General features: G+C 40.3%; 2 protein-coding genes and 1 long non-coding RNA gene across 4 annotated transcripts; 2 read left to right on the top strand and 1 right to left on the bottom strand.

Moving 5' to 3' along the window:
- Positions 1-158: 158 nt before the first annotated feature.
- Positions 159-7,296, bottom strand: slc39a7 (solute carrier family 39 member 7). Of its 2 annotated transcripts, none has more exons than XM_067526390.1 (8): positions 7,062-7,296; positions 5,456-5,991; positions 4,551-4,719; positions 4,228-4,308; positions 3,856-3,990; positions 3,608-3,763; positions 2,648-2,844; positions 159-2,336 (listed from the first exon to the last, which is right to left on the bottom strand). In XM_067526390.1, the coding sequence occupies exons 1-8, from the start codon at positions 7,279-7,281 to the stop codon at positions 2,082-2,084; spliced, it is 1,749 nt and encodes a 582-aa protein (XP_067382491.1). In that variant the 5' UTR covers positions 7,282-7,296; the 3' UTR covers positions 159-2,081. The 2 variants fall into 2 exon arrangements, with proteins under 2 accessions (XP_067382491.1, XP_067382581.1); XM_067526480.1 differs by having other exon boundaries at positions 3,650-3,763.
- Positions 7,297-10,855: 3,559 nt separating this feature from the next.
- LOC137139238 (glyceraldehyde-3-phosphate dehydrogenase-like) lies at positions 10,856-19,308 on the top strand. Its single transcript, XM_067526268.1, has 12 exons — positions 10,856-10,943; positions 11,305-11,350; positions 13,928-14,027; positions 14,354-14,463; positions 14,553-14,643; positions 15,944-16,059; positions 16,609-16,690; positions 17,653-17,804; positions 17,960-18,038; positions 18,140-18,223; positions 18,774-18,871; positions 19,005-19,308. Exons 2-12 carry the CDS (start codon positions 11,328-11,330, stop codon positions 19,072-19,074), a joined length of 1,005 nt encoding a protein of 334 aa, XP_067382369.1. The 5' UTR covers positions 10,856-10,943; positions 11,305-11,327; the 3' UTR covers positions 19,075-19,308.
- Positions 19,309-20,707: 1,399 nt separating this feature from the next.
- LOC137139207 (uncharacterized) lies at positions 20,708-25,806 on the top strand. The gene is made up of 4 exons (XR_010916285.1): positions 20,708-20,834; positions 21,995-22,142; positions 24,907-25,089; positions 25,197-25,806. It is a non-coding gene; the product is annotated as an uncharacterized lncRNA (long non-coding RNA).
- The last annotated feature ends 613 nt before the right edge of the window (positions 25,807-26,419 follow it).

Genomic DNA, 26,419 nt, shown 5'->3' with positions numbered 1-26,419 from the left:
TAACCAAAGAAGGCGTAATCTTCTATAAGACAAATAAACACAGAAAAGGAGAATGGGAGACTGCAGACATGCATGTCTGGCATGTTTCCTGCACAACCATCATTTTGACCACAAGCTAGAGCAAAACACAGGGAAGTAAATTATGTGCAAAACATGTGTGAGTGGAGGGAACCTTTAATCATCATTAATATTCATTAATTTACACACAGCAAGTAACTTTAGAAACACATGAGCGATGTCTGATAAGAATGCAAGTATTGACTGGCTCTAAATTACAAAATACAGCAAATTCTGCACAATTTGATTTGTTAACAGAGTTGTTATTGTTACAAACGTGTGTGGATTTAAAAGTTTATTACATTTCTCATTACGTCATAATGGTTTCTGTGTCATAAGGTTTCTGTGTCAGTGGATGTCAAACCAGCGTTTGCCTGTTTTTCTCTACGTGTCACGACAGGATCCAGCAACTCGTTTTCTTGGGAAAAGTTCCTGAAACTTGTCAGTGCACGTTTGTTCTACTGTAACTCTGATTCCTTCAGAGTGTGTGTGTCAGTGCAGCAGCAAGCTCAGTTGACCAATCGGCTGCCAGGAATCAGTTGCGAGCAATTATTATAAAACCTCAATGTTTGCCTCCTGCTTTTTGATAAATTTACCTCAACTTTCTCTCAAAGCAGAGTTAAGCAGCGCAAGTTAATCCAAAGTGTTGCTTCACTATATTAATCAGTGTTTTACAGCAGCTTACATGAAACGCTTTGGAATTTACAGGTAGATTTATGTTATGATATAATATGAGCACTCTTATAATAGGAAACAAATTCCCCAGTTTTTGAAATGTCAGGGTGGCTGCCTGCCAGCTGAAGCTTGGTAGAAGCTGGATGATGCTGCAAAATTCCTCCTGAATGTCACTGCAGGTCTGATCCTCACAAAGCACTTGAACCACTTATTAAATCCCCGTACTTTTCCCAGCAACACTGTGATTGTGATTGAGGTGCGTTCAGTAAAGACACAGAAGTGAGTAAGTGCAGGCTGTCATGCCTTCAACTAGTTCCCATACCTTGTCCTGCCAGTGCACATCTTTACCAGAAACTCTTAGGTTTCCCAGAAATGTAATTTGACTGCACTTTGGCTCCATCTAGTGGCCTCTCAATATATAACTACTCAGAATCGGCTTTAACTCCCGTTACGTGTGTGCCAATAAAAACCAAGTGAGAATTAACTATCACAGTATAATCATGTAATATTTTAAGCTATGTTGTTAAATACCACTCGAATTATTATGATTAGTACTTGATTATGAACCTTTATTGAAGCTGCTCATCACAAGTGTCAGTGTTTTCAGCATTCTCGGTCATCCATCAGATTAAAAAAAAATAGTTTGTAGGAATTTCTTTAGGTTAAAACTAAATTTCCATTCATTATCAAAAACTAAGGGTGGACTTAGAACATCTGCTGAAGTCTGGACATTTGCATTCGTTCTGTGCAATGTTAAAATGTTAACATTCAATATTTCCCCAACACAACGGAAATGTTTCACCGAGCCGGTCACCGCAGCGACAACAACCAGAATGGAAAATTAATTTACTACAAGTCACTGTTGGAGGAGCTACAGGAGCTGTCTCCACTGCAGCTGCATGCTCCATGTGATGAAAGTGGTCAGTAAATGGTGGAACCGTACATTTTCGCCTCATGTCCTGTTGAAGGCCCTCAGTGAACAACAAAGATGTCCATAAAAACTTCCATCAGGTTGACTGTTTCCAGCTCTCAGTCTTTGTCGCTGATCAGCTTTTTAAGAAGCGACACTTTCCCTCTCAAAAAGAAATCACAATCAGGGACGTGACTGTGAACTGTTAAAAAACACAAAACAACAACAAAAAAATCATCCATTTGCCATCAATAGCTGGTGTTTGTCCCAAAGTAGACCTTAATAAAAAAAAAATTTAAAAAGAAGAAAGAAATACACCTTTGAACAAAATAATCCAGCCATTCAAAACCTTTTCTAACCGTTTGACCTTTACCCTTTTTCTCTCTGTTCTCTCCCTTCCTGTCTCACCCTGAGGACTGTCTATCCGCTCTGCTGCGTCTCACTCGTACTCGGCGATCAGCACCATCATGCCGACTCCAAACAGCAGGGCCAGAATCTCCATGAGAGACTGGCCAAAACTGGAGCGGCCCGCCAGCAGCTCTGGGAGCACGGTCACTGTGGCGATGTAAACAAACCCGCCAGCTGTGAACGGCAGGATCCAGGCGGTCGCCGCAGCTCCCACGCCTTCGGCCAGCAAGGAGCAAGCTGTGCCGGCGAGAGCTCCCAAGGCTGTCAGCAGCTGTAGACACATGGCCTGATGGGAAAGAGGAGGAGGATGATTATAATGCAACATGTAATACTAATAAAAATGCAACCATCTTTGAAAACACATTTATATAACACAAGAGGTACTGGGATTTCCTGTCCTGGTATGAAGTCCATAACCAAAAAAAACCATGTTACCAAAATGTAATCTTGTTTTTTTAATATTCCCACTTATACGTTTGTTCTTTGTAAACTGTGGGCTTTGGAGAACCAAAGCCAATAGACCTTGATGAGACTTATGCTCCGCTGTTTAATGCTGCAGCTGACTTCAATGATACGACAGCCTGAGCAGCCTTCTACCTTTCTTTTGGTGCAGCCTGACTGGACGAGAATGGCGAAGTCTCCGATCTCGTGCGGGACCTCGTGTAGCAGGATGGTGAGGGTGGTGACGGCACCCACCGCAGGACTAACCAGGAAAGAAGCTCCAATTGCCAGCCCGTCAGTAAAATTATGGGTGAAGTCGGCTGCCAGGTTCAGGTAACCTGACACCTTTATGTCTGTGTAAGCAGAGGAAATGAAGAATAAATGGAGTTAATTCAGTGAACAGTAAATAAACACACCGTTTCAATTCTGTTTCACAGCTTCAATCTAGGACATTTAATTGGGCCGTGGGAGTAGAAACAGTAGTTCCAATTGTAATGGATCAGATGTCTTTGTGTGAAGAATGTCACGAGGGTTTGATCACACACATTTCTCTGATGCGTAAAGCGTAACATGATTATGCTAATAAAAAGATCCTCAGTCTATTTGTTTAAGGCTCCAGAAAACATGACTTTAGCTCAGACTGGACGTCACACACTGTGCTACACATAGGGAAAACATGCCAAATCTGCATCCAACATTAATTTAGATTCCTGACAACTAAATATCATTATCATAACTCTGCGGCGCTGCTGACGGGATTAGCGTCACAATTAAATCTGTACCAAAGGCAAGTCATTGAACTGTACTACAGTATTGTTGTGTATTACATAATTCATAAGTGTTATATAATTCATAACAATGCTTGCATACGTGCGTTTAAACACTGACTAATGTGTGGTTTTTGTGATACTGCACATTAGTCTGCTGTGTTTATAGGCACAGCAGGTCAAACTGTAGTCTTCCAGCTGCAGATTTAGATGGGAACCAATTGCTTTAACACAATGTAAATAATTATATTGTAAAGCTTAGCTCTTAAAACATAAAAACAGTTTTTGTATAAACACCTAAATATCTTTCGAGCTGTAAATGTTACTACATTGCAGTGCAGCGACTGACCAGCACAGGGAGCTGCTGGGTTCAGCTCCCCCACAAATCTACCTGTGGTCTTCTTCTCGTCTTTCTTGGGCCCCTTCACATCCTTTTTGACTTTCTCCTCTTTCTTCTTCTTGTCTTTTTCTTCCTCTCCATCACTGTCTTTTTCCTTAGGAGAAGCTGAAAATTTTTACACAGTGTTAAACAAGAAAACATCTGCTAATAGGACGATGTCGGAGTCGACGCAGTTACTTTCCGAGTTACTAGCGTACCATGCGCGTGGCTATGGGAATGTCCGTGGCCTTGGCCGCCCTTCAGCAGACGGACAAACTTCTCCACAAACAGGAATGCGATGATCCCACCGAGCACCCACAAACCCACTGACATCATGTGGCTGTGGGCAGCTCCTGTGGAGAGTGAGGAGAAGAAACACTGGTTGCAAATGTCATACGTGAATAAAGGTTGTTCCATCCAATGAGGTCACATCTGTTACACCTGCTAATGACGGTACACAGGTGAAGGTTGTGTATATCCAAAAGCAACTAAAGTAGTTCAAGGGTATTTTTTTTGGGGGGGGGGCTGTTGTTCTCCAGAACATCTGCTACCAACTGCACCTCAGCTGCTAAAAAATAAATCCTGCTTACCGTGAGAGTGACCGTGGTCATGTGACTCCTCACTTGCATGGGAGTGACCGTGATCTCCATCCCCATGATGAGAGTGCGGCTCTGTGTGAAACAAAGGAAAACATTTTATTAAAATTGAGTTAAGTTATTTTCTGGTTAACATCCTCTGTTCTCTGTCCTGTTAAGTGAGTCGAGCACATCCTTTAGTAATCTCCATTATAATCGCATGTAGATTTTACCTCTACATCATTTAGATTAAATAAATGATACAAACTCAGAGCAACTAAACTTTTAAACTCAAAGTTTAAGAAAAGACGAAGGCAAACAAAACCAAAACTACCTACCCAGAGCATGTGGTATGAGGTGGAGGAAGGCATCACCCAACAGTCCACCGGAGGCAAAGCTGAGCAGCACCTTAAGCAGGTTCTGATGTTGGTCACTGTTTGACTGAACTGGGATCAGAAAGAGAATGAGGAAAGGAGCCGCACTGATCAGCAGGGTTGCTCCGATAGCCTGAAGACAAAGCAGAGAAGTTTATTTATTTAGGTTTGTCATATTTCCAACAGCTCATTAGAGACGGAACTTGACAGCAGAGGACAATGTGGTCTTTGACCTTAAAGCTGGATGTAAGGCCTAAAGTCGATCTTAACTTAAAGTCTCTGGGTACGTACAAGTATTCTGGCAATACTTTCAGTCAAGCACCAAACAAATGGGCAAAAGGCTGCAAGTAATTACAAAAGCAAAGCGTTGAAACACATCCTGTAGCCATCGGGGATATTTGTACGGAATAAAACAGGCTTCTGGCACAGATAGGAAGTCAACATCTGGATACCAATTGTGTACAATCTTGCACTATTTACTGTGTTTGTGAGTCAATTTGAGAGCAGCACAACATTTAGGTTTAGAAAAACTGAAAACACATAACACAGCAGAAAGTCACAGTGCCAACCAGTGCAAGACGCCCAGTGGACAACTTTTTTACTGAGAACACAGCAGGGGGTTCATTTTGTCCAGAAAAAGCTGTTTTCACTCCTCATGTGACACATATAAATCAACAACAGACTTAAGAAGAGTTATACTTGGCCGTACAAATATCTAAACCTAAAAATGGTTTTTCTGGTCAAACTCATAACCAGAAACTATCCTAGAAACTTAACTGAGAAACTAAATCGTTCCTTCTTATGTCTCATGTAAATATTCTATTCATTTCAAACTAGTTTTTCCCCCCCATTTTAACCCAGGACCACACCTGCATCCAGAGCTCCACCAGGTCCCTCTTCTCTCCATCTGTCTCCCTCTTCACCCTCTCCCCATCGTGCGAGTGTCCATGTCCACTCTCCTTGTGCACTCGAACAACTTCCTCGTGATGAGCATGCCCATGTCCAGCTCCGTGGTCATGAGAGTGTGCGTGTCCGTGGTCGTGTGCGTGTCCGTGGTCATGAGAGTGTGCGTGTCCGTGGTCATGAGAGTGCGCGTGTCCGTGGTCATGAGAGTGCGCGTGTCCGTGGTCATGAGAGTGCGCGTGTCCGTGGTGCTCTTCTTCATGTGAAGGGAGGTTGGCTTCAGCACTCCATTTGCTCGCTCCGTGGAACATTTTCACCTCCGGGCTTTGAAAGTGCCCGTGGGCATCCTCATCATCTCCATGGGAGTGGCCGTGGTGATGGTGACCATGTCCGTGGTCACCGTGCGAGTGGCTGTGGGCGACGGTTGGATGGGAGGCTAACAGCAGTAGAGCAGATGTGGCCAACGTCACTACCAGGAGATGTACGCAGCCCATATTACCTGCTATAACAAAGAGAAAAGAGAAGAAGAAGCAATTCAATACAGGCTGTCTAAAGATTAAAACAGTCTGGACCCGTTTGCACAGAGAAAAAAAAAAAAGAACTGCGCTCTTTTAAACATTAGTGGTCATGCAGAGTATCTAACAACTTCTGTTCTCTATTACTGTCTACCCTCGGGCATAAAATGAGAATCAGTAAAGAAAATCAAAAAGAAGTACTACTTTATCCCAAGCTCATTTTTAATACTCCCACACTTATATAGGCACAAAACCAACTGCAACTGCAGAGGAATCCACCTTGTATATTTTAGTTGTTGTGATATACAGATCGCATTTATAGCCGCTGTGTAATAATCACCACAGCCTTGATTGTGATTTCATATGAAGACACGAATAATGAAATGCTAGTGGGTAAAAGGGGGGTCTAATAAAGGCTTTTCGATCCTGGGAACCAACACCACAAAGCAGAACGTTGCAGCAACAGTTCAGTCGCAGCACCATGGTGACGGTGCACAAAGAGCTACAGCTGCATCCACCTTCTTCCTGATCGCGTGCAACCAGCCGCTGTTACCGAGATCCATCGTGCAGCGTCGGTGGGTTTCGTTTGGTTTTTCTTTTGTCCCCTCCAGTGCGAGCAAATTAAATAATGTTTGGGAATTGTGTCGAGCTACACATCGCAATGCAGCACGGATGGGAGTTTTTACGGTGGCAGACCACATTCAAACTGGCTGTGCAACTAGTTTTAGGACTCCGGTGTGTCCCCACTTCAAAACGGAGGCACGGCCCCTTCCTCAGTATAATATCGCGGTTAGCTACGCGTGTATCGCCCTTCTCACTCCGGTTTAGCTTTCTCCCGGGACAGTGTTTCTCAGTGTAAATGCGGATAATCCCCTGTGTGTGAAAAAGGCTTCACTACAATCTTTACAATCTGATCAGCAAACAGCGACCGGCGATCACACGTTGCCCCAAACAGAGGGGAAACGCGGCTAGCTGGCCGGCTAATAACCGCTTTGCTAGCACGCTGCTGCAGCACTATCACCAACATTTGCAATGAAAACAAACGTGTCATTCTCACCAGGTTGTGTCAAATATGACTGCGTGTCGGGCCGCTGGAAAACTCTCTCTCCCGTGTGGAGTATTACAGCGAAACTGCTAATAAAATTCTCTCTACGTGGATGCTGCGTAGGAGACGTGGCATTCGCTGCCCCAAACGCGCCGAAATCTCGCGGGAACGCATTCAATTCCCTCACTTGTGGTCTTGTATTACACTCAGATAAATCTGCTTCGTAATTCATAAGGTCATTGTGGCAACATTATGCCCACTCGTGCATTTGTGTTCACGTGAACGAGCCAAAAGATATTTATATCATAGGAATATCGCGAGACGAATCTAGTAATGGCTTGGGACAACGCAGTTTGATGCTTGTAGCATCCTTCAGAGCAGGATGCGGATCCGTGTTGGGCTTAACTGCTGTGAATGACTCCGCAAATAACCACCTAGATATATATACATACCTCAATATATAAATAAACTATAAGCATGAGCACTGTGGTTAATCTGAAAGTGGTGGAAACAGCAGCTTCGCAGTAAATAGTATTTGTTAGATTTGTGCAGACATTGTGTAAAACTATTTACTGTTTTTGTTTGACTTTCGCCTTTTAAAGTCACTCTGAGCTCACAGCAATGATGAACAAAGATTCATTGCATTGCAGTTATAGCCTGTGAGTTTAGGAAACTAAAAGGATTTGCTACACTGACTGTCGCTAGAAGACGAGGTATAAACTTCATGCACAGATGTGTGGAGGTACTTCTAAAATTTTATCAGTCCAACAACCATTTGCCCTTTAGTGGCCCTGCAGACTGAGAATGTTAATCTCTCCTTTTGGTATGAAACAGTCACATAAATGTTTTCTTTGGTGTAATTGTTTATTTGACCTCTGATCTTAAATAACTGAACGCTACAGTCAACTCTTTTTAAACAAGCGGTCGATTTCAGTGTCTTATTTAGAAGAGGACAAGGTTCAGTGTTTTCTGAAACTCTGGGAAAAAATCTGCGAATTTTACAGTTGTTATCATATTCCAAAGGAGCACAGCAGCAAAACCTTTACAAAACATAATCAGATGCGAAGTTTGAGTTCATATAAATAAAACTGAGGAGGAAGAGTAACAAAAGATTTGGACCAGCCTTGGATCGTGTGAGGACTCTGTCTTCACTGGGAAAAGTCATGATGTAGTTGCTGAATTTTGGACCAGTACTTTACAATCCGAAAGGCAGAAAGACAAATACTGACCTGGAGACAGCGAGACGATTTATATTGACCAACCTGTCTGACCACACAGGTTGTCATAGCAACCAGGTTTCATTACATTTGATAAAGTATGGTGGATCATGGAAGTTATCGTTGCAGGAGGAATGTGCCGCCAACCACTAACAATGCCAGTCTGAAACTTGGCCCCGTATAAACTGTTACAACATAACCTGTGCATGTGCACACACAAAAGCACCACTTCAATCTTATCTTAGTGCTTTCGCTGGGTGTTAAAGTTTTGTTTGGACCTTCGACTCCACTTTCCCAAACGGTTCCTGGCTCACCGTGTCAACTATCACACACCAGTGGACATTTGTGACTACATGCAGAGCTTTTCGTCGCCCTGCACTGACTGATTTAAAGAGCTGCACCTCAGTGTGACATGCATTGAGACCTGAACACAAAGGCTCAAGAGTGTGTCAAAACAAACCAGTGGTGGCAGCGCTAACTACTTCATGAGACTGCTTAAAGCCTCATTTTAGCTTCAGACACTTGTCAATATGTTTTTGTACAGAATAAACACTTTGTGCTTTGGTTCCTATCCCTCCTTTTGACCATAAGACTTCCTTCAGTGTTCATATGGGCACCTGGTTGGGTTGTATTCTCCAGTTTCATTTACAAGCAACTCTAAAAACCGACGGTGACTTCAAAGCTTATTTCAGTCGGAGCGAGACATTAAGTTGCTTTGAATAGGAATCTACTGTTTTGTGATACCAATAATTGAGAACTGTATTTCCACCCAGTGATGTAAAATAATATTTTATCACTATAAGACTTTCAGGAAATGTCTTATCATCCCTCTGTGACGTTTCCTCTATGGCTGTGCTCAGCTGGTCTGTTTCCTATAAATATAACAGGGAGATGTGTGGCCTGTATACAGAAAACTATAAAGGCCAGCAGCTTAAGGCCCGAGGGGATCTGACGTGACATTTTCCTCTCCACCTCCTCTCTAGTCGTGCTGCGGTTCACGTAGCAGTAACATCACATGACCAACAAACCCTCAGTGTCATACAGTTAACATGACACTGTACATGAAAGTGCTGCTCTTCTGCTCTATGAGTGAGGTCATTAGTGCACAGCAGCGTCTGTATTGTCTGTAACTTTAATTTCTTAATCATGGTGCAGCTACATGTGTTATGTATTATAGTACTATGATACAGTGTGTATGATACTGTCAGTAAAAACACGCCTTGTCTTCACAATCTAATCACTTGTTTAAGAAATCAAAGCACATAAAGGTCAGAGATGTGTGAGTGTGTGTGTGTGTGTGTTTGTGTGTGTGTGTCCACCAGAGAGGACTGACAATGCACTGATCAGGGGCAGATCTAGGAATTTCTAATTTAGGGTGCCCAGACTTAAAATAAGGTGGCACATTTTATTAAATTTACATAAAATAAACCTTTATGCAAATAATAAAATTTATGAATACACTAAATAATGTGTTTTTTCAATGTCAGATATGTAATTTAGTTACCATTTTTTGCTTCCACTTGTCATGAATAAATATTAAACAGTTCAGGGGAGGAAAAGGTAGATGTTTTGCAGGAGTAATAAGATAAATGTGCTTCATAATAAAATTTTATCTACTTATGAGAGTTACTTATTTCAGCTTCAGTATTGGTCAGTTTTCCATGTGCTCCAAGTTCTACCGCAGGTAACTATCACTTTATCACTCTGGCACGGGGTGGCACCTGGGGTGGCTAATCAGATTTTGGCTCCACCCCTGGCACTTTATAAAATCCAGACATCTACAAATAAATCCATGCTGTTGCTTCAATAGAACTTTTTGTAAATACATTTATATTATATTACTCTGCAAAAATTCCAAAACCTGAATAAATGAGTAACATGAGGATGACGATGCCTCCATCTGTAGGACATGAGGGCTAGTAATGATTTGACGAGTATGAAAAATATGTGAATCATATACTACGACCCTAACAATCAAGAGATCGCTTCTTGTTTTTGTTTTTTACTTTCGTTTAATGTGTATCTTGTTTGTAACTTATGCCGAACAAAACCACTATGGCTTCAAGCGACAGTTAAAAGCTGGTACAAGTTGAGAAAGCTCATAAAGTCAGTCTGCTGACTTTTATCTAAAGTGTTCTACTACTGCTACAGGTTGCATCAAATACAACTGTGTTGCATTGTGGGAAATGGCTGAATAAACAAAAACCGCCACATCCATAATGATAAAAATACATTAAAACACACTATATTGGTTTAAAGGGATTAAAAAATACAGATAAAGACAATACAATTATTGAAGGAGGGGGTCAGTCTTTAGCAGTGGTGTATATTACTTTGAAATCCCAGAAGCAGTACCTGAATATCAATATTCTGGCCGAGGAACTACTTTGTATGGCGGAGGAATTATCTTAAATTGGCCATTACAAATCACATTTACGTAAAACCTGACAAATGAGGCGCTCAGAGTGATTTTGGTTGAATTTGCTTTCAGCTGGAGTAAAAACTTCTTCTTGACCCTTTAAACAAACTTCTTGACAGACAGAGACCTTGACTTCTTGACGTCACAGACCTTGATACGGGGGGCGTGTCCAGCGACGCACGGCGCGAATAAATAGGCGACCTCGTTTTTCAACTGGTTGCTTGTAGAGGAGAGGCCGACGCAGGTGCTTCCATCACGGTCTGTGGGTTTGGTTTTATTTTTTAAATTCTGTTTTTGTGCAGATTGAAACTGTTCAACGTTGCATTAAAGGGTTGGAAAGTTTGGTTCTGGATTTTACGCGCAGCTCGGAGCTACAGGTGGAAGGAAATCACCTGTGAAGCCATTAAATAGCTTTTCCTGTGGTTCAGTCACCTGATAAATGTATCACCTGGTTCTGTATGTGCGCAAAATGCAGATTTGCCTATTTAGTTTTTGGTTTACTTTAATTGTGAATAATTGCCTCTTGTTGTGCAGATTTCATGCTGCGTTATTCTTACTAAATGTAAGCTTAATTTGGAGTTTCCATATTTTTTCATGTTTATTTTTAATTTTTTCCCAGTGAGGACTAGAACATCAGACAAAATGGTGAAGATTGGAATCAACGGGTAAGTTGATGCTTTAAACTAGGTTTATATTATGTTGTGTGTCTGATGGTAATTGAGTTTTGGGACGCGTCAATGACTCAACAGGTGTAAGCGCTTTATCAATTTAATCTGCGGATTTTTTTTTTTTTCTCAAGCAGTTAATTGTGGCATTTTAGAGAGAAGACAAAGTATTGACAAACCTTTTTTCTGATACCTCCATTTTAAAGACATTTATTTGTGAGTCGGAGACTTTAATTTGGTCATCAGATTGTGTTTCTGCTTCGTTTTTGACTGACTACTGGGTTAATCGACTTTGCTGCTGTCAGGCTCTTAAAGTACATGTCATTCTGCAGCCCAGACTTGAATCAGCTGGAATAACTTTGCGCATTTGAAAACAGGAATCGGGGCTGTAGTTAGAACTTTATCATTTGATGTTGGCTCTCAGTAAAGTGAGAGTGGAATGATGGCAGCAGATACCTGAAGTTTGAGACTTAGAAATAAATAAAAGCCCATCGTCCATCTAGAACATTACTGTATGATGAGTAGGAAAAACCTTTACAACTTATTATTAAAGACCTGTAATGGCTGAGTTCTGGCTTTGAAATTACGAATCAGGACAAGACCAGGTCCTGAGGACAAAGAATTACGAGACAAACTGTAAATGACAACATTAATTAGAACTATATATTTTTATTTATTTTGGTTAATGACAAGGTGGGGGAGACCTGTCCCTTAACCCAGTATCTCAGATGTCTGGAGGGAAACCAGTTACATCTGGCACAAATTTCTACTTGGACTCTGGTACAGCTGACTAAAATTAATGTCAACAGATCTGCAAACCAGTCAAATTGCAGTTTATTTGCACAAGTGTCCAACTGATGCATTTGTAGTTGCTATTTTCCTTTATTTATTCAAGTCCTATGTTGCATATTTGAAACAAAACTGTTTTAAATAAACCGTTTTCTGGACTAAAGGCTCTGTTAAGTGGATGTAATGATGACAATGTGTACATGTAAATGTCTACAATGTTCTCTGTCCCTTAAGGCACAAATCTCTTTCCCTTTTTGTTTGAGGCCTTTCTCTCTGTCTGAATGCTGTCATATGGCACAGGGCTCACGACTGGACCTGTCTATTCTCTGGTTATTTATAGTCCACTGGTGTTGTGGTGCTGGGGCCTTTCTTCTCCCACATCCTTCAGATCTCTCAGCTGTCACATTCCTTTTATTCTCTCCTATTTTTAACCCTATAATCTTTTCACTGGAGCGGCTGGTTTATGGATGCAGTGCAGACTGTGTAAAACCTTCTATCTCCTTTCGTCTGTCAAACAGCAGCTATAGTGCTGCAGGGAGATTCAGCTCTGGGTCTTAAAAACTGAAGGTGGGCTCGGGTCCATGTTGGCCTTCAGGCTGCCTGGTGGCTTCCCAAAACTAACAGAGGAAAATGGCAGGTCCACTGACTGCTTCCTGTGTCTGATTCTCCACAGAGGACTCGCATTTAGGTTTTCAGAAACTCCAAATCTGAAATGGTTCTGCTGGTGGGTGCATAGCTGGGTGTCTTTCCACTAATCAGTTTAATAAGATTAATATGTAGGAAAACTTTCATATGAATAAAATAAAAGCCTCTTTTAGAATCTTGGCTTAGGAATCAGAGTGAAAACTAGTTAAGGTGTAGGCCTTCAACAGTATTAATCACTTTGTCAATTGCACGCACTGTACAGTTGATCAGAGTGTTTTTATTTAATGCAGTTTAATGAACCTTGATGTGCATTAGTACTAGTACAAATGTTCTTTCATTAGTAACAAAAGTGGTTGAGTAGATGTTAAAGTTGTAAAGTGAGAATTTTAATTGAGTTTGTATCCCTCCTTTATGAACAATTTCTGAAATGTCTGAAAGGGCAAACAAATTTTTTTTAAACTTTTAGCAATTTCAAAATAAGGTGGTACTAACTTTTGCACATGGCTGCACTACACTTTAACCACATTTTCTGGGCCCGTCTGCATGGAGAAGGATCATGTAGTCCCATACCTCCTCACCTTACTCCGTGATCTAGAGATAATTGCAGTAGCTGACCTCTAAAACTGTTCCTTGTTTGACCTGCAGTGACGGCAGCCATATTAGGCATAAACAGGCTTTTGGCTGCCAGTGTCAACTGTTCTCTTTGGTCAATGTTGGCAGGCTTTGACTGGTAGGGCTGTCCTCAGCAGGGACATCTTAGTTTTGTCTGTAGTGGTAGGGGGCTGTAGGAATTATCAGCAGCCTTTGTTTACAATTCTGCCCAGAAGGACAAAACAGGCCATTTTAAAAGGGGACGTCACCAATTTACAACCTTATTTCTATGGCTTTAGTTTAGGGTGTAAATGTACATTAAAGCTTTTAAGTTTCAGATTTTTAATGAATGGAATTTGTCTTGTGAACATCTCTTCCTGTCTCAGATTCACAAAATTTAAATGAGATATAAACTTTTAGCTTAAGCTTTTCTCTGTGGCTTGCGTTATTTCCGATTCTAAATTTTCCAAATGTTCAAAGCAGGTTTTTGTGGAAACTGACCTTGTCCTGTGATTTTGGGTTCTTCGTGCTCAATTCAATCCTGTGTTTCAGATTCGGGCGTATTGGCCGTCTGGTTACCCGCGCTGCCGCCACGAGTGGCAAGGTCGAGGTGGTGGCCATCAATGACCCCTTCATCGACCTGGACTACATGGTTAGAGGACTGGGTGTATCTGGGAGACTTTCTAAATGGTTAAGGGTGGCTAGTTCAGAGGGGTTATCTGTTGTCCTGAAACACTTGTGGAGTTGCCTTGTAAATATGGGTAAGTGCAGACCTATACTCTCGGGTTAGTCTGCAAGTTTAGGATCATTCTGCAAATAATCTTCTTGAAGCCCTAAAGGAGGGAGGCAGAGGACTGTTTAAATCTTTGTAAACCTTCCTAGGGAGATTTGGCACTACATTGTGCAGCTATTTCATTTTATTGAGTGGGTGGATTTCTGTTGCAGCTCTTTAATATTTGTGGTCTTTGTGCACTGCAGGTCTACATGTTCAAGTACGACTCAACTCATGGTGTGTGGAAGCACGGAGAGGTGAAGGCTGAGGGTGGGAAGCTGGTCATCGGCAACATGAACATCATGGTGTTTCACGAGTAAAGACACAACATACTTTCAGATTTTGACCCTAATATTTTTTTTCAGCACTGTCTGTCTAAATCTGTCCGTATGTGAACACCTACAGGAGGGACCCTGCCAACATTAAATGGAGTGACAGTGGTGTTGATTACGTTGTAGAATCTACTGGTGTCTTCACTACAGTCGAGAAGGCTTCTGTAAGTTTACAAACTGAAAAGTGGTAGATTTTCAAATAGTTATTACTTTGAAAACTAATGTGGAAAAGGCCCTTAATTTCACCTTTTTGTTTCTAAATTGCCATGTATGTAAATGAACAATCAGGTTTTAAATTTTCTGATCTGTAACCCAGTTTTCATTTTTTTCCCCAAGCATAAGGGAAATCTGACCCACAAGTCACCTGCTTGTATAAAGACAAATGCTGCTGTATGCAATGTTTTTAAATATATTTTGGTAGAAATGTTCTGAAATGTCTTATTGCTGTCAGCCTCCTGTCTAGTCCCCCCCATCTTTGAACAGTGCAGAAATATTTGTTTCTAAAGTTTTCAGCTTCTGATAGAATTTGTGCTTCCTTAGTGGGACATTTATTAGCATTGTTACTGTTTAATGAATAAGGGCCCAGATAGACTTGCTGTTTGACAGAATGTACTCAAACTCATTTTTCACTTACTTTCTTGCACAATTTGTCTATATGGAGGATTTAAAGGTTCATCTCAAGCCTGAACTTTGACCCACCGCACCCCCCAAAACAAAGCTGTGGTAACACTTGCAAAGCTTAATGTTGATATTAGGGCAGAGGAACATCCAACAACCTAAATGACAGGTTCATTGCAACAAAGCCAATACACAAGGTCACATGTTGCACCGACTTGGTGTTCGGACCGAGTTGGGCCTGCTCGGTGTCAGGCAGTCTGGAGGGAGAACCGTTAGAAGTTAAAATTGGTCTTTAAACCTGAGAACCAGTATGAGAATCAGTTTCACTTGATCTCTGGGCTAAACGAGTTCCACTTTTGTGTACATACCATAGTTGATGAGGGGTATCCAACCCCTAATGCCTGTATTTTTTTTTTTTGGCTTATCCTGGGAGTTCAGCGTCACCACACTGGATCATTGTCCACATGTTGATTTGGCAGTTTCTACACCAGATGCCCTTCCTGACAAAACACTCCGCAATTTCTACCAGTCTTAGACCGGCACTGCACAGCTGGGGATGGGAATGGGCTGTTAGGGCTTCAGTGTCTTGCCCAGAGACACTTCGCCATATACCAGGGATCAAAGCACTGACCCTGTGGTCCATGGACGACTGCCTTACCCACTGATCTACAGCCGCCCCCTGTGCAGAACATAGTACATTGTTTTGGGTCTCATGCTGGAACATACAAGACCATACATAGGATTATTGCCAAGTGACCTACTTGGCATTAATCCTATACAGGCATTACATTCAGGGAGTGTAATGCTATTGCTGAGTTCTCGACCTCTGGTTTGTCCCTTTTTTAGGCTCACCTGAAGGGTGGTGCTAAGCGGGTGGTGATCTCTGCTCCAAGCGCTGATGCCCCCATGTTTGTCATGGGTGTCAACCACGAGAAGTACGAAAACTCCATGAAGGTTGTCAGGTGAGTCTCTAAAAGTGGATCTGGAGGATTTTGAAGTCTTCACTGACTTGAGCTACTTACAAAACCAAATTACTTCAGAAATTTGACCCAAAATGCACTATAACCTTTACCATTAACCTCCACTAAACCTTTGAATGCACATGACCAGCTGTTCAGTGTTTCAGTGGTTATTGTATAACATGCTCTTCTCTAATAAGGTGATTAACTGCAAAAATGTTCTGACTTAATGAGAAGTTGTATTTAAACAGTCAATCATGCTGCTCTCATTTTGACCTGAGACCAAGACGACGCCTAACTAGTGGCAAGTTGAGACATAAACATTTTGTGTTGTGGTATCCCAGCCATCCCATGACAACTGTTTGAGATAAGGAAATTACCATTGCATGTGTCTACTTTTTGAAAGAAGGGTGTTTATGTAATCTTATTCGAGAGTGAACTTTTTACATTTTCCATAAATTTCACCAAACGGTTGAATATCGCAACTTTTGTGAATCTTCTAGGTTCAGAACAAGAACCGAACATCTAATTTTATTTTTTTTTATCCTTTAGCAATGCTTCCTGCACAACCAACTGCCTGGCTCCCCTGGCCAAGGTCATTAATGACAACTTTGGCATCGTTGAGGGTCTCATGGTAAAACTTATGCATTTAAAATTGCACAATGCTGTAACGCTGCCCCAACTTAATTTATTCTCACAATCTCAAACTCATTTTGTTTAATAAAATCCTGATCATGTTATATCCTCATTAAATCCAAGTAATCTTATGATGCTTGTATCCACAGTATTAATTCCTTTTTATTAAATATATCTGGCACATTGAAATGACAGTTGTACACTGAGTGTGACTCCTTCACTCTCCTGTAGTGAAGATGTTTCAATGGAATTTCTGGAAATACAGTATCAAACAGGTGTTAGCAGAGCATCTTTTCTTACAATCCGTGCAGAGCACAGACATCAATCATAGACTTTACCCAATTTTATCCAGCTAATGGATTCAGGTTTGACAGCTGAAACCACCTCTTGCCATTGACGATGTGTCATAACCGTTAAGTGAATCAGTACAAATTGTATAATCTTCTCATGATGGTGTTTGAACTTAGTCAGAGTTCAGCACCAGCAAGTTCAGGCAAAATGTTTTAAAATCCAATTTTTGTCTTAAAGTTATCTGCTTTGAGCACATATGGATTTATTTAAAACATACCTCAATCCTGATCAACTCAAAACTACATATTCTCTCACTATTAGTTTTATTTATTTTTATAAACACTGTTTTCTATTAAATGTAGTACAGCCACATAGTATTTATAAAAATTCTTGAGTTACACAATTTGAGAATTTTAATACTAGTGTCTGCTAATTTCAGTATTCATAAACTTTAAGCAAAAGGAATGTATTGAATCTACAACTTATCACTCAAAGATACTTTCTATGGTACAAATCTGATACCATGATTGTACTCAGTGACCAGTTTTCAAAAGGTTTGACTGTATAATAACCAGATAAAAGTTTCTGCTTATCAGTGAACTGGCCTTCTCATGACTTGAATAATCTTGTCCTGTTAATGACATACAATGTCTGTCCCTGCTCCTGCAGAGCACTGTCCATGCTGTCACTGCTACACAGAAGACAGTCGATGGTCCCTCTGGCAAGATGTGGAGGGACGGACGTGGTGCCTCCCAGAACATCATCCCTGCCTCCACCGGAGCTGCTAAGGCTGTGGGCAAAGTTATTCCTGAGCTTAATGGGTACGATTTGATGGTTGTAGTAGTTGTCACAACACTTGCAGAAATGGCAGCTATTGCATCAGCACTTAGTGGTGCTGATTCATATTTGGGATTGTTAAAGGAAGTAGAATCTGACCTCAATCTAGTTGTTTCCTGTCTGACTCTTGTTTTTGCAGCAAACTGACTGGTATGGCTTTTCGTGTCCCCACCCCCAATGTTTCTGTTGTTGACCTGACTGTCCGCCTGGAGAAGCCTGTGAGCATGTCTTCATATTTTACTAGGTGTCATGATGGTTTTTTAAATTAAAAAAACCAATAGTTTCAGCTCAAAAGCTTTTATTAAAATGACCCCTTTAGGCAAAGTATGATGACATCAAGAAGGCCATTAAAGCTGCTGCTGAGGGGCCTATGAAGGGAATTTTGGGATACACAGAAGAGCAGGTACAGAATGTGTAAACACAATTGCATACATTTATCATTAGAAACTTATACCACTGTAAAGCAATTTCCAAACCACTAGGTGGCAGCATATGGTAAATAGCCACCTGTATAGTGCTTTTATTCAAAGCAAAGCAAAAACAATGTTTATTCCCCTTCGCTCACAGGAGACGGCTGTAGCTCAGTTGGTACACACACCCATGGCAGTGGCTGCCATGCAAGGTGTTTACCTGACCAACTGGGAACAACTTGGGGTTCAGTGTCTTGCCCAAGGACACTTTGACATGTAGCCAGGAGCAAGAATCAAACCACTGACCCTGTGGTCCATGGACAACTGCCTTACCAACTAAGCAACAGCCGCCCCAATCATATCACTGAACGATAGTTATCATGAATACATGGATAACATTAGGAACACTTATTCTGCTGAATCAAAATTTGTTATTTACCTTTTTTATCATATTTTTAGAACATCTCCTTTTTCCTTAAAATGAAGAAGCTTTGTATCAGCTGGTTCTCTGCACCTATAAACACTTGTGTTCTCTCTGCTCAGGTTGTGTCCACAGACTTTAACGGTGACTCTCACTCCTCAATCTTCGATGCTGGTGCTGGCATCGCACTCACGGACCATTTTGTCAAACTGGTTTCATGGTCAGTTACATGCGTGCAGTGTGACTTTAGCTGTGCAGAGTTTATATTAAAGGACAATTTCTTTTTATTAAATGATGCATTTAATAGCTACTGCCATTAATACTTTTCTTTCTTTTTTTCCTTTTGCCCGTAGGTACGATAATGAGTTTGGCTACAGCAACCGTGTGTGTGACCTGGTCCAGCACATGTTCTCCAAGGAGTAAAGTCACCTGTCATGACCCCCTCCCACCCCCAATTCCCTCCTTCACCTGTACTGGATGCTGTGCAATGTGACTTGGCAACATCTACAGTAGCTACAACTTTTTTCCAGTCACCTCTGGTTTACTGTGATGCAGCAGACTGTTTGAACATATTTTACTAAACAGTTTCATTGCATTTAACATGCACAGACTCTCCTTTACACAACACTATAATAAACTCCTCAGTTTGAGAAAACACTTGCACTTTTTTGTTTGTTGAAACTACACAACTTTATGCCAAATCAGGAGGCAGCTTTTCACCTGTAGAAAAGACATTTGATGTACATGTACACAGTCAACGTGTCTTTGCTGAAAGAAAGCAATGGAGAGTTAAAGAAATAAGATGGTGGTAGAGTTAGATCAATTCAAAGTTTTAATTTAAAATATGAAACCTTATGAATTACAACTAATTCCAGCTCAGCTGATCAGTCTTCAATCATCATCGTCAATTCCGCTTTGGCAGGTTGGCCGAACAATTGCAGTCCAGTGGAAAAACGTCAACCACGAGGGAAAAGATTTTATCAAACTGAATATTTGTGGCTGAAAAACTGCAGAATTACTTTGGTAATCTGAAGAGTATCTTTGGCAAGACAAGAGCAGTTAAGTAGTTTTAAACTGAAGTCTGTAATTTTACACTTGGTTAATGAGCTTTTCTACTTAAAAGCTTAACTCCGTCTCACTTTAATACTAAGGAAAAAAGGAGGAATGTTTTTTTTTAAAGTAAATATGTAAATTAGTAAATTAGTAAATATGTGCTATATTGAAGGAAATGCAAAACTTATGACCAAATAACTAGTTTTATACTCTTCATTAAAATGCTGGTTCTCTTTAAACAAATTTGAGTAATGGAAATTATGACTAAGCATAGGTTTTAATGTATGTGGTTAACTTGCTGTTAACAGGCTGAACTTCTGAAAATACAAATGAGATTATCATAAAGGTACAAAGTGTAAATATTTGACTAACTCCTAGGATTGTGAATGAGACAAGAGCAAACGTGCTAAATAATGAAATACTTGATTTTATATTCTAAGGAAAATCCATTAGCATCTCAGGAACTATTTATAAATAAAACTTAAAATTAGCTTTTATTAGCTTCTATAAAATTAGTTTTTATGCTGATGACATCCTACTTTGTTCTTCACATTCCAGTCATCAGTTTACTCCAGAAGTGCATGTGCGCATTCTGGATACTTGTGCTGCAAGTCTTATGTTTTAAATGCACATTTCACCAAGCTAAAACGGTATAAATTCAGGGATCATATGACAGAAATAAATAGCAGGCTGCAATCAAGTTCAGTTTTGTATAATGTGATGAGTATCTTCAAGTCTCCATGTATGGAGCAAGAAATACGTGCGTGTTTATAAGCATGCGTAATCTGAAGTTGTGAGATGTACACAAAATGTGTATTTTGTAAATTAATGTATAATACAAATCATATATAAATATGTAGAGTATTAATGTGAGAATAAGACTCCAAAAGTTATAACTTTTTAAGTTACAACATATGAAGCTCAAATTGCGTTCTCTTCGATATGAATATCGAATCCGCAACGCCACTGTCAAATATACGTCACTTTGTCACAGACATTATGTGTCGAGCCGAAGATCGATCGATTTCACACACTGCGCATGCGTTTTAAAGTGCCTTCAACTCAATCGCGCCAAGATGGCGGACGAAGAGGTTTTGACCGACTTTGCTACAAACATTGAAGGAAACCGGGTAAATAGTTTATGGATTTCACCCTGTTGTGTTATAAGCTGTTTATACTCGTGTTTCTTGGTGACGAGTCCGGAGCAACAAGCCTTACTAAAGGTCTAATAAAGTTTAGATCGACACAGGCTGATCTGAAGACAGGTGTTACGAATCAACCCGCTTTCGGGTTAACGCTAATTGGCAACTGTCGATATATTGAATTAGCAGTTGCTTCTGTGGCGTGCGTCTGTTGAATGAAAATTAAAGTATCTAAATATATAAACTTTATCTCTCCATCCCGGTCTTGTTAGTGAGCTGTTTTGGTACCAAGCAAACTGGCAAGTGGTTCGTTTTCCTGCGGTAAAGCCAGCCGCCGCTAAACTGCCTGTTTCTTCCCGTACTTACGGTATGGATAGTAGGAATGGCCAAAAAGGATGCGTAAAAGCTCGGGGGTTGTTCAAGCAGGCAGATATTTTAATATTACACGTAATTCATGCAATGTATTAATTAACACATTAACAGAACGAACAAAACCAGTAAACATGATATGTCAAATAGTGTATTTCCCTTGTTAATAATCAGTCAGTATTTGAAATATATGGTGAAAAACTTGCCTTACACTTTAAATGTAACAAATTGTTCACTTATTTTTTTTTTTAAATAAAGTAAAAGGGAAAATCTCCTCAAATGAACATTCTAACTTAAAGGGGGCTCATGGTTGGATTCTTTATAAAAAAAGCTTTTCTTCAGAGGTTACCTGAAACTTTTAATGGTTTTTAAAAGGGTGGCAAAAGCATTAGAAGCACCTGTTCTTCTTATAATCCACTCCAGTACAACACCACCACCCAAAGAGAAAGCGGAATTATCACCTGACAGTTTCAACCTATAAACTGAGAAAAATATGGCTGCTGTATTGGTCTGCTTCAGATGTACCTAATACACGCGTGATAGTTAAGTTTGCATTATGAAAAGGTGGTAGTTGTGATGTGCGGAAAAGTTTCTGTGTACATGTCATGTATCTGCAGCAAGCAACAAATTACAGACTAAGCACTGCTCTTAGCTTTTTCTTTTGAAGGCAGTGGAAAGTTATGGTTGGTCTTTCCATCTGTTGTGCTGGCTTTTAAACTTTCTAATATACACATGTATTATGAGAGCTCTGATGGAAACTTTTCTGCCATATTTTACAGGGTTGGGCAATAAAAGAGTTGAAAATGTGGCAATGGCTGAAACCATGTTCAGTGTGAAGGACTGGAACAGGGAGCTTCATACCTGGAACGAGTGTGCACAAAGGTGATGTGCACTGGAAGAACCCGAAGTGGAACCTTCTTTCTGCAGGTGGGGCTTTGGGCGTGGTTTCAGATTCTATTGCATTTGGTGGTAATGGGCCAGTGTCATCTTGATCACTTTACATTTACCACTCCTTTTAGCTGCTGCCCACTGTGTCCATCAGAGTCAGGAGCAATGACAACCAATTTGTGTTGCCCACCTTAAAAATGGGAAATCAACTTCAGTTGTATAATTATTACATTTAATAATAATTGGTGCTGAAGCACTATTTAAACGTCAAATCTACATAGATGTAGACTTGTGTAACAACCAGCCACCAAAGATACTTTCAAGTCTGGGATATGTATTCAAAAGCCAATCTGTAAACTTGTATGAGAGAATATTATTTCACATTCACAACGTTACTGGCTGAATGTAATAAACACAATGTATGAATTAACACACTTCATCATACTGCTTTTTCTTCATCTGAGATTTTAGTCTCACAAGGGAAATTTTGTAAATTGAGAATAAAACTTTACTATGGTGGTGTCCATGCCATCTAATTTGTTTAAAAATCAAACATACCTCTGCATGTCATAATGCTTTCTGCTACTGTGAGGCTACAAGTCCAGCCAGTATAAACTGGAGCCCCTCGTCTCCTTTGGGGGTCTCCCTTTCCCCTCTGCACCAGACTGTCTCATATTTCCCCGTCTGACGTGACCTGACATTGGCTGGTGAACTTTACCTGCTCTTGACACACAAACAAAGCCATAAAGTTGACTTATGTGCCTTTAAAACAAATGCTGAGTTAGTAAGGTTAAAAACCGGATGGATTGCGCCTGGGTCGCTGGCGGTACAAAGGGACCACCGCCTAATATTTCACACTTGCACTGGTCTGTCCCAAACAAAACTCGACTATATCTCGTTACACAGCAGAAAACCTCAAGATTCCAATTCTATAAAGTAATCTATAGTTGTTACATGCTCAAAATGTAACAAGAGTTTATAGGTTGCGTAATGGCAGCCCTTACCTTTTATGATATTTGCTATATTGAACTAGAACAACTATACTGAATCCTCACGTGATCGTCTCTGTGAGACTCCAAAGAATAAAACGGTTACAGTCCAAAGCTTAGGCCGAGCTTTTAGCCCAAAAACGATTATGTCCAAGTGAAAAATTCGTTCTTCACTGTTCAGTCGTTGCAAAAAATAAATAAGTAAATAAAATTAGCTTTCGTCTTTATTTTGGCTGCATTTGAAAAGCTAACCATTGCAACCGGCACCATTTAGGAATGGGCGAGCCTTCTGGATTCAAATAAGCCCACGTCTATGTTTCTGCGACACGGATTGGCCCTTCAGGGGACCTATAAACCAATTATAGTGACGGGCGCTCTTTATGTAGAAAGAGCCCATTCTCGTGCCAACCAGTGGTTTGCATTCCATTTGATGGCGAAATGAAAGTTCGTTTTTTGTCATTTCTTTCATATAATTTGGAAGATTTCTGGTCCACAAGTGTGCCTGTTAGTCCATTTTGTTGTTTGGATCACCTGGCACACCTCCATTTAAAAAAATAAAATAAAAATAAAATAAAGAAATACTATTGCTTAAAAAAATACTATTTATTAATTTCTTTTAATTATCAATAAATTGAAAAGTCATTTTAAATTCATGTGAGTTACACCTAAGCATTACAGTTTTTATTTTCAAAGATTTAAACACGTGACATCTCTACTGAGCTGGATTTCATGAGGGAAATCACGTCAATTTATATTTTCCAGCTGTAGCGTCCGTCCTTCTCCAGCACCACAGGGCTCCTGCTCTCCTCCCAGCTGATGCTGCTGCTGCTGTCCACCTTCCAGGACAGACTCCAGTCTGAGGGGAAGCCCTTGTTGGCCAGACACATGAGCGTGGCCTTGCCCTTCTCTAGTTCCTCACTGGAGGGGGGCAGCACAGTCAGGGTGGGATGGGCATCACCTACAGTAGGAGACACCAATCAGCTTAGAGGACAGAGACCAGCTGTCAATCAAACAGTTGAGACCTTGTCCTGTGTGAGAGCTGATTTTCCTCTTTAAGCAGTTTCTGTCAGATGGTTTTTCTGCTCCAACAGTCACTGACTCACGCATTGTTTCACTTCCCTTTGAAAAACCTCTCATGTAAATCAGCACATACAGAATCATCAGACAGTTTGAGCTGAAATATGTCCAACTACACCGGAGACAAAACTGTGCCATCATCTAAAATACTAAATGTACAATAATCAAATATATTCAGTGGAAACAGAAACAAATACAGGAAATTAAACAACAATCATCAGATTTTTTTCATATGGACAATATTTAAACAGACACTTAACAAAAGATTCAAATTATTTCAAACAATTTCACAAAAAAAAAATCAGATTTTTTTCTGCATTTTCACATAACTACCTTTGTTTTCAGTTTGGTCAATTTTTGTTTTATTCGTCCACATTTCAACCTGTTTAAATGTCAGTATGACAGAAATGTGTCAGGGTGAAATTTCATTAAGAAGGTTGTTTCGTTGATGAAAGGAAACAAACTAAAACCTGATCACAAGTGTTAAGAAAAACAAGAACATTCAACATTCCTTCAAAAATTCAATTTATTTTTTTTCCAGTAAAAATGTTTTGTAGATAAATTTGGAAATACGTGTACAAAAGAAACTAAACTAACTAACAAAAAATATGTTTGGAAAATAAAATCAAAATCATATTTTCAAAAATTCCTACTAAATTTTGCAAAAATCTGAATCCATCTACTTGGAAACAACATCTTCATCAGAATGATCCAAGTCAGTGTGATCATTTCCATAGAGCCACTTTGCATCAGCAGCACCATGCTCCAGTGCTCTGGGAGAGTTTATAGTCCTGAGAGTTGAACACTGGATGACTGACAGCTGTCCTTCATGACAACAGAAGACACAGAAATCCTCCTCATCAAAAACATGACTCTGATCTCCGTCCTCATCTGGACTCTCCTCTGCTGCTGCTTCACAGGTAAAGTCCAGAGAATCCAACTCCTCTCCTCTATCAACATCCGTCCCTCTGAAATGAAGCCCACAAAACCATGATGCTGCTTTCTGTTTTTGTCTCTGTGTCCTCAGAGTCCAGAGGTCAGGTCACAGTGACTCAGCCTGGAGCAGTGAGCTCTGCTCTGGGAGGAACCACAACCATCAACTGTAAAATCAGTCAGAATGTGCACAATGGGAACCATTTAGCCTGGTACCAACAGAAAGATGGAGAACGTCCTAAGCTCCTTATTTATTCTGCCACCACTCGAGCATCAGGGATTCCAGATCGTTTTTCAGGCAGTGGATCAAACTCTGACTTCACTCTGACCATCAGTGGAGTCCAGACTGAAGATGCAGCAGTTTACTACTGTCAGAGTTATCACAGCATCAACAGTCAAGCTGTGTTCACACAGTGAAAAAGCATCGTACAAAAACCTCCCTCAGTCAGACTGAACAGAAACTGAACTGATGCTGCAGCTGGAAGCTACTGCAGAGACTGATACAGTTCACTGAGGACGCAAACACACACACACGCAATAAATGAAGTCACTCAGAATAAGTTAACCAAGAAACACAAAAAGTAAATCAGTATAACTGTGATATAAAGCTACACTTATCATTTTAGATTCATTAAAGTTTCCACCACAGTTCAGTGTTGTCTGAAGTACTGAACTGTTTTACTTTATTAAATTTGCTAAAACCACCGGAAAAGTCTTAAACTCAACATTGTACATAGCTTCTCATCAATATCATGTAAAAGTAGCAGTTGTATGAAAACACAAACATGTTTGTTGTAAAATGTGACCTTAGTAATGTTACGGTTAGTATAAGTTCTTTTAGGACAAACCCAAGTAAAGAGACAGTAAGAGGAGGTATAAAGAAAAAGGTATTTAGTTAAAAAGAAACAGGATTACAGGGTTAAACAGGGTTTAACAACTAAAAATCCCTCCACAGGTGGAGAGTAAAGAACTTACTGAACTAAAGGTAACAAAACAACAAACTAAACAGAGTAAACGACAGACTAAAACAGCTATTCAAGCAACGGGGTGCACACATACAAGACTAACACAAGGTAGGGTTCACCCAGGGACCAGACTAGACCTAAACTAATTGTAATACACGGGTAAGAGGGTAAATTAACAGGTACAAATGAAATAAACAGGAATAGACTGAAGGGAATAAACATAAACAAACTAAACTCGAGGCAGTAAGAAATTAACGGGGGTAACTAATACAGGGAACAGGGGAAGATAAACTAATGCAAAATGTAACAAAGGAGAACCAAACCAAATAACAAGAAATAACCAAAACACATA

Source organism: Channa argus, chromosome 1 (genome assembly GCF_033026475.1).
Source record: "Channa argus isolate prfri chromosome 1, Channa argus male v1.0, whole genome shotgun sequence".
NCBI lineage: Eukaryota > Metazoa > Chordata > Actinopteri > Anabantiformes > Channidae > Channa > Channa argus.
Note: the sequence above shows the minus strand (reverse complement) of the source record. Positions and strands in the feature narration are given on the sequence as shown.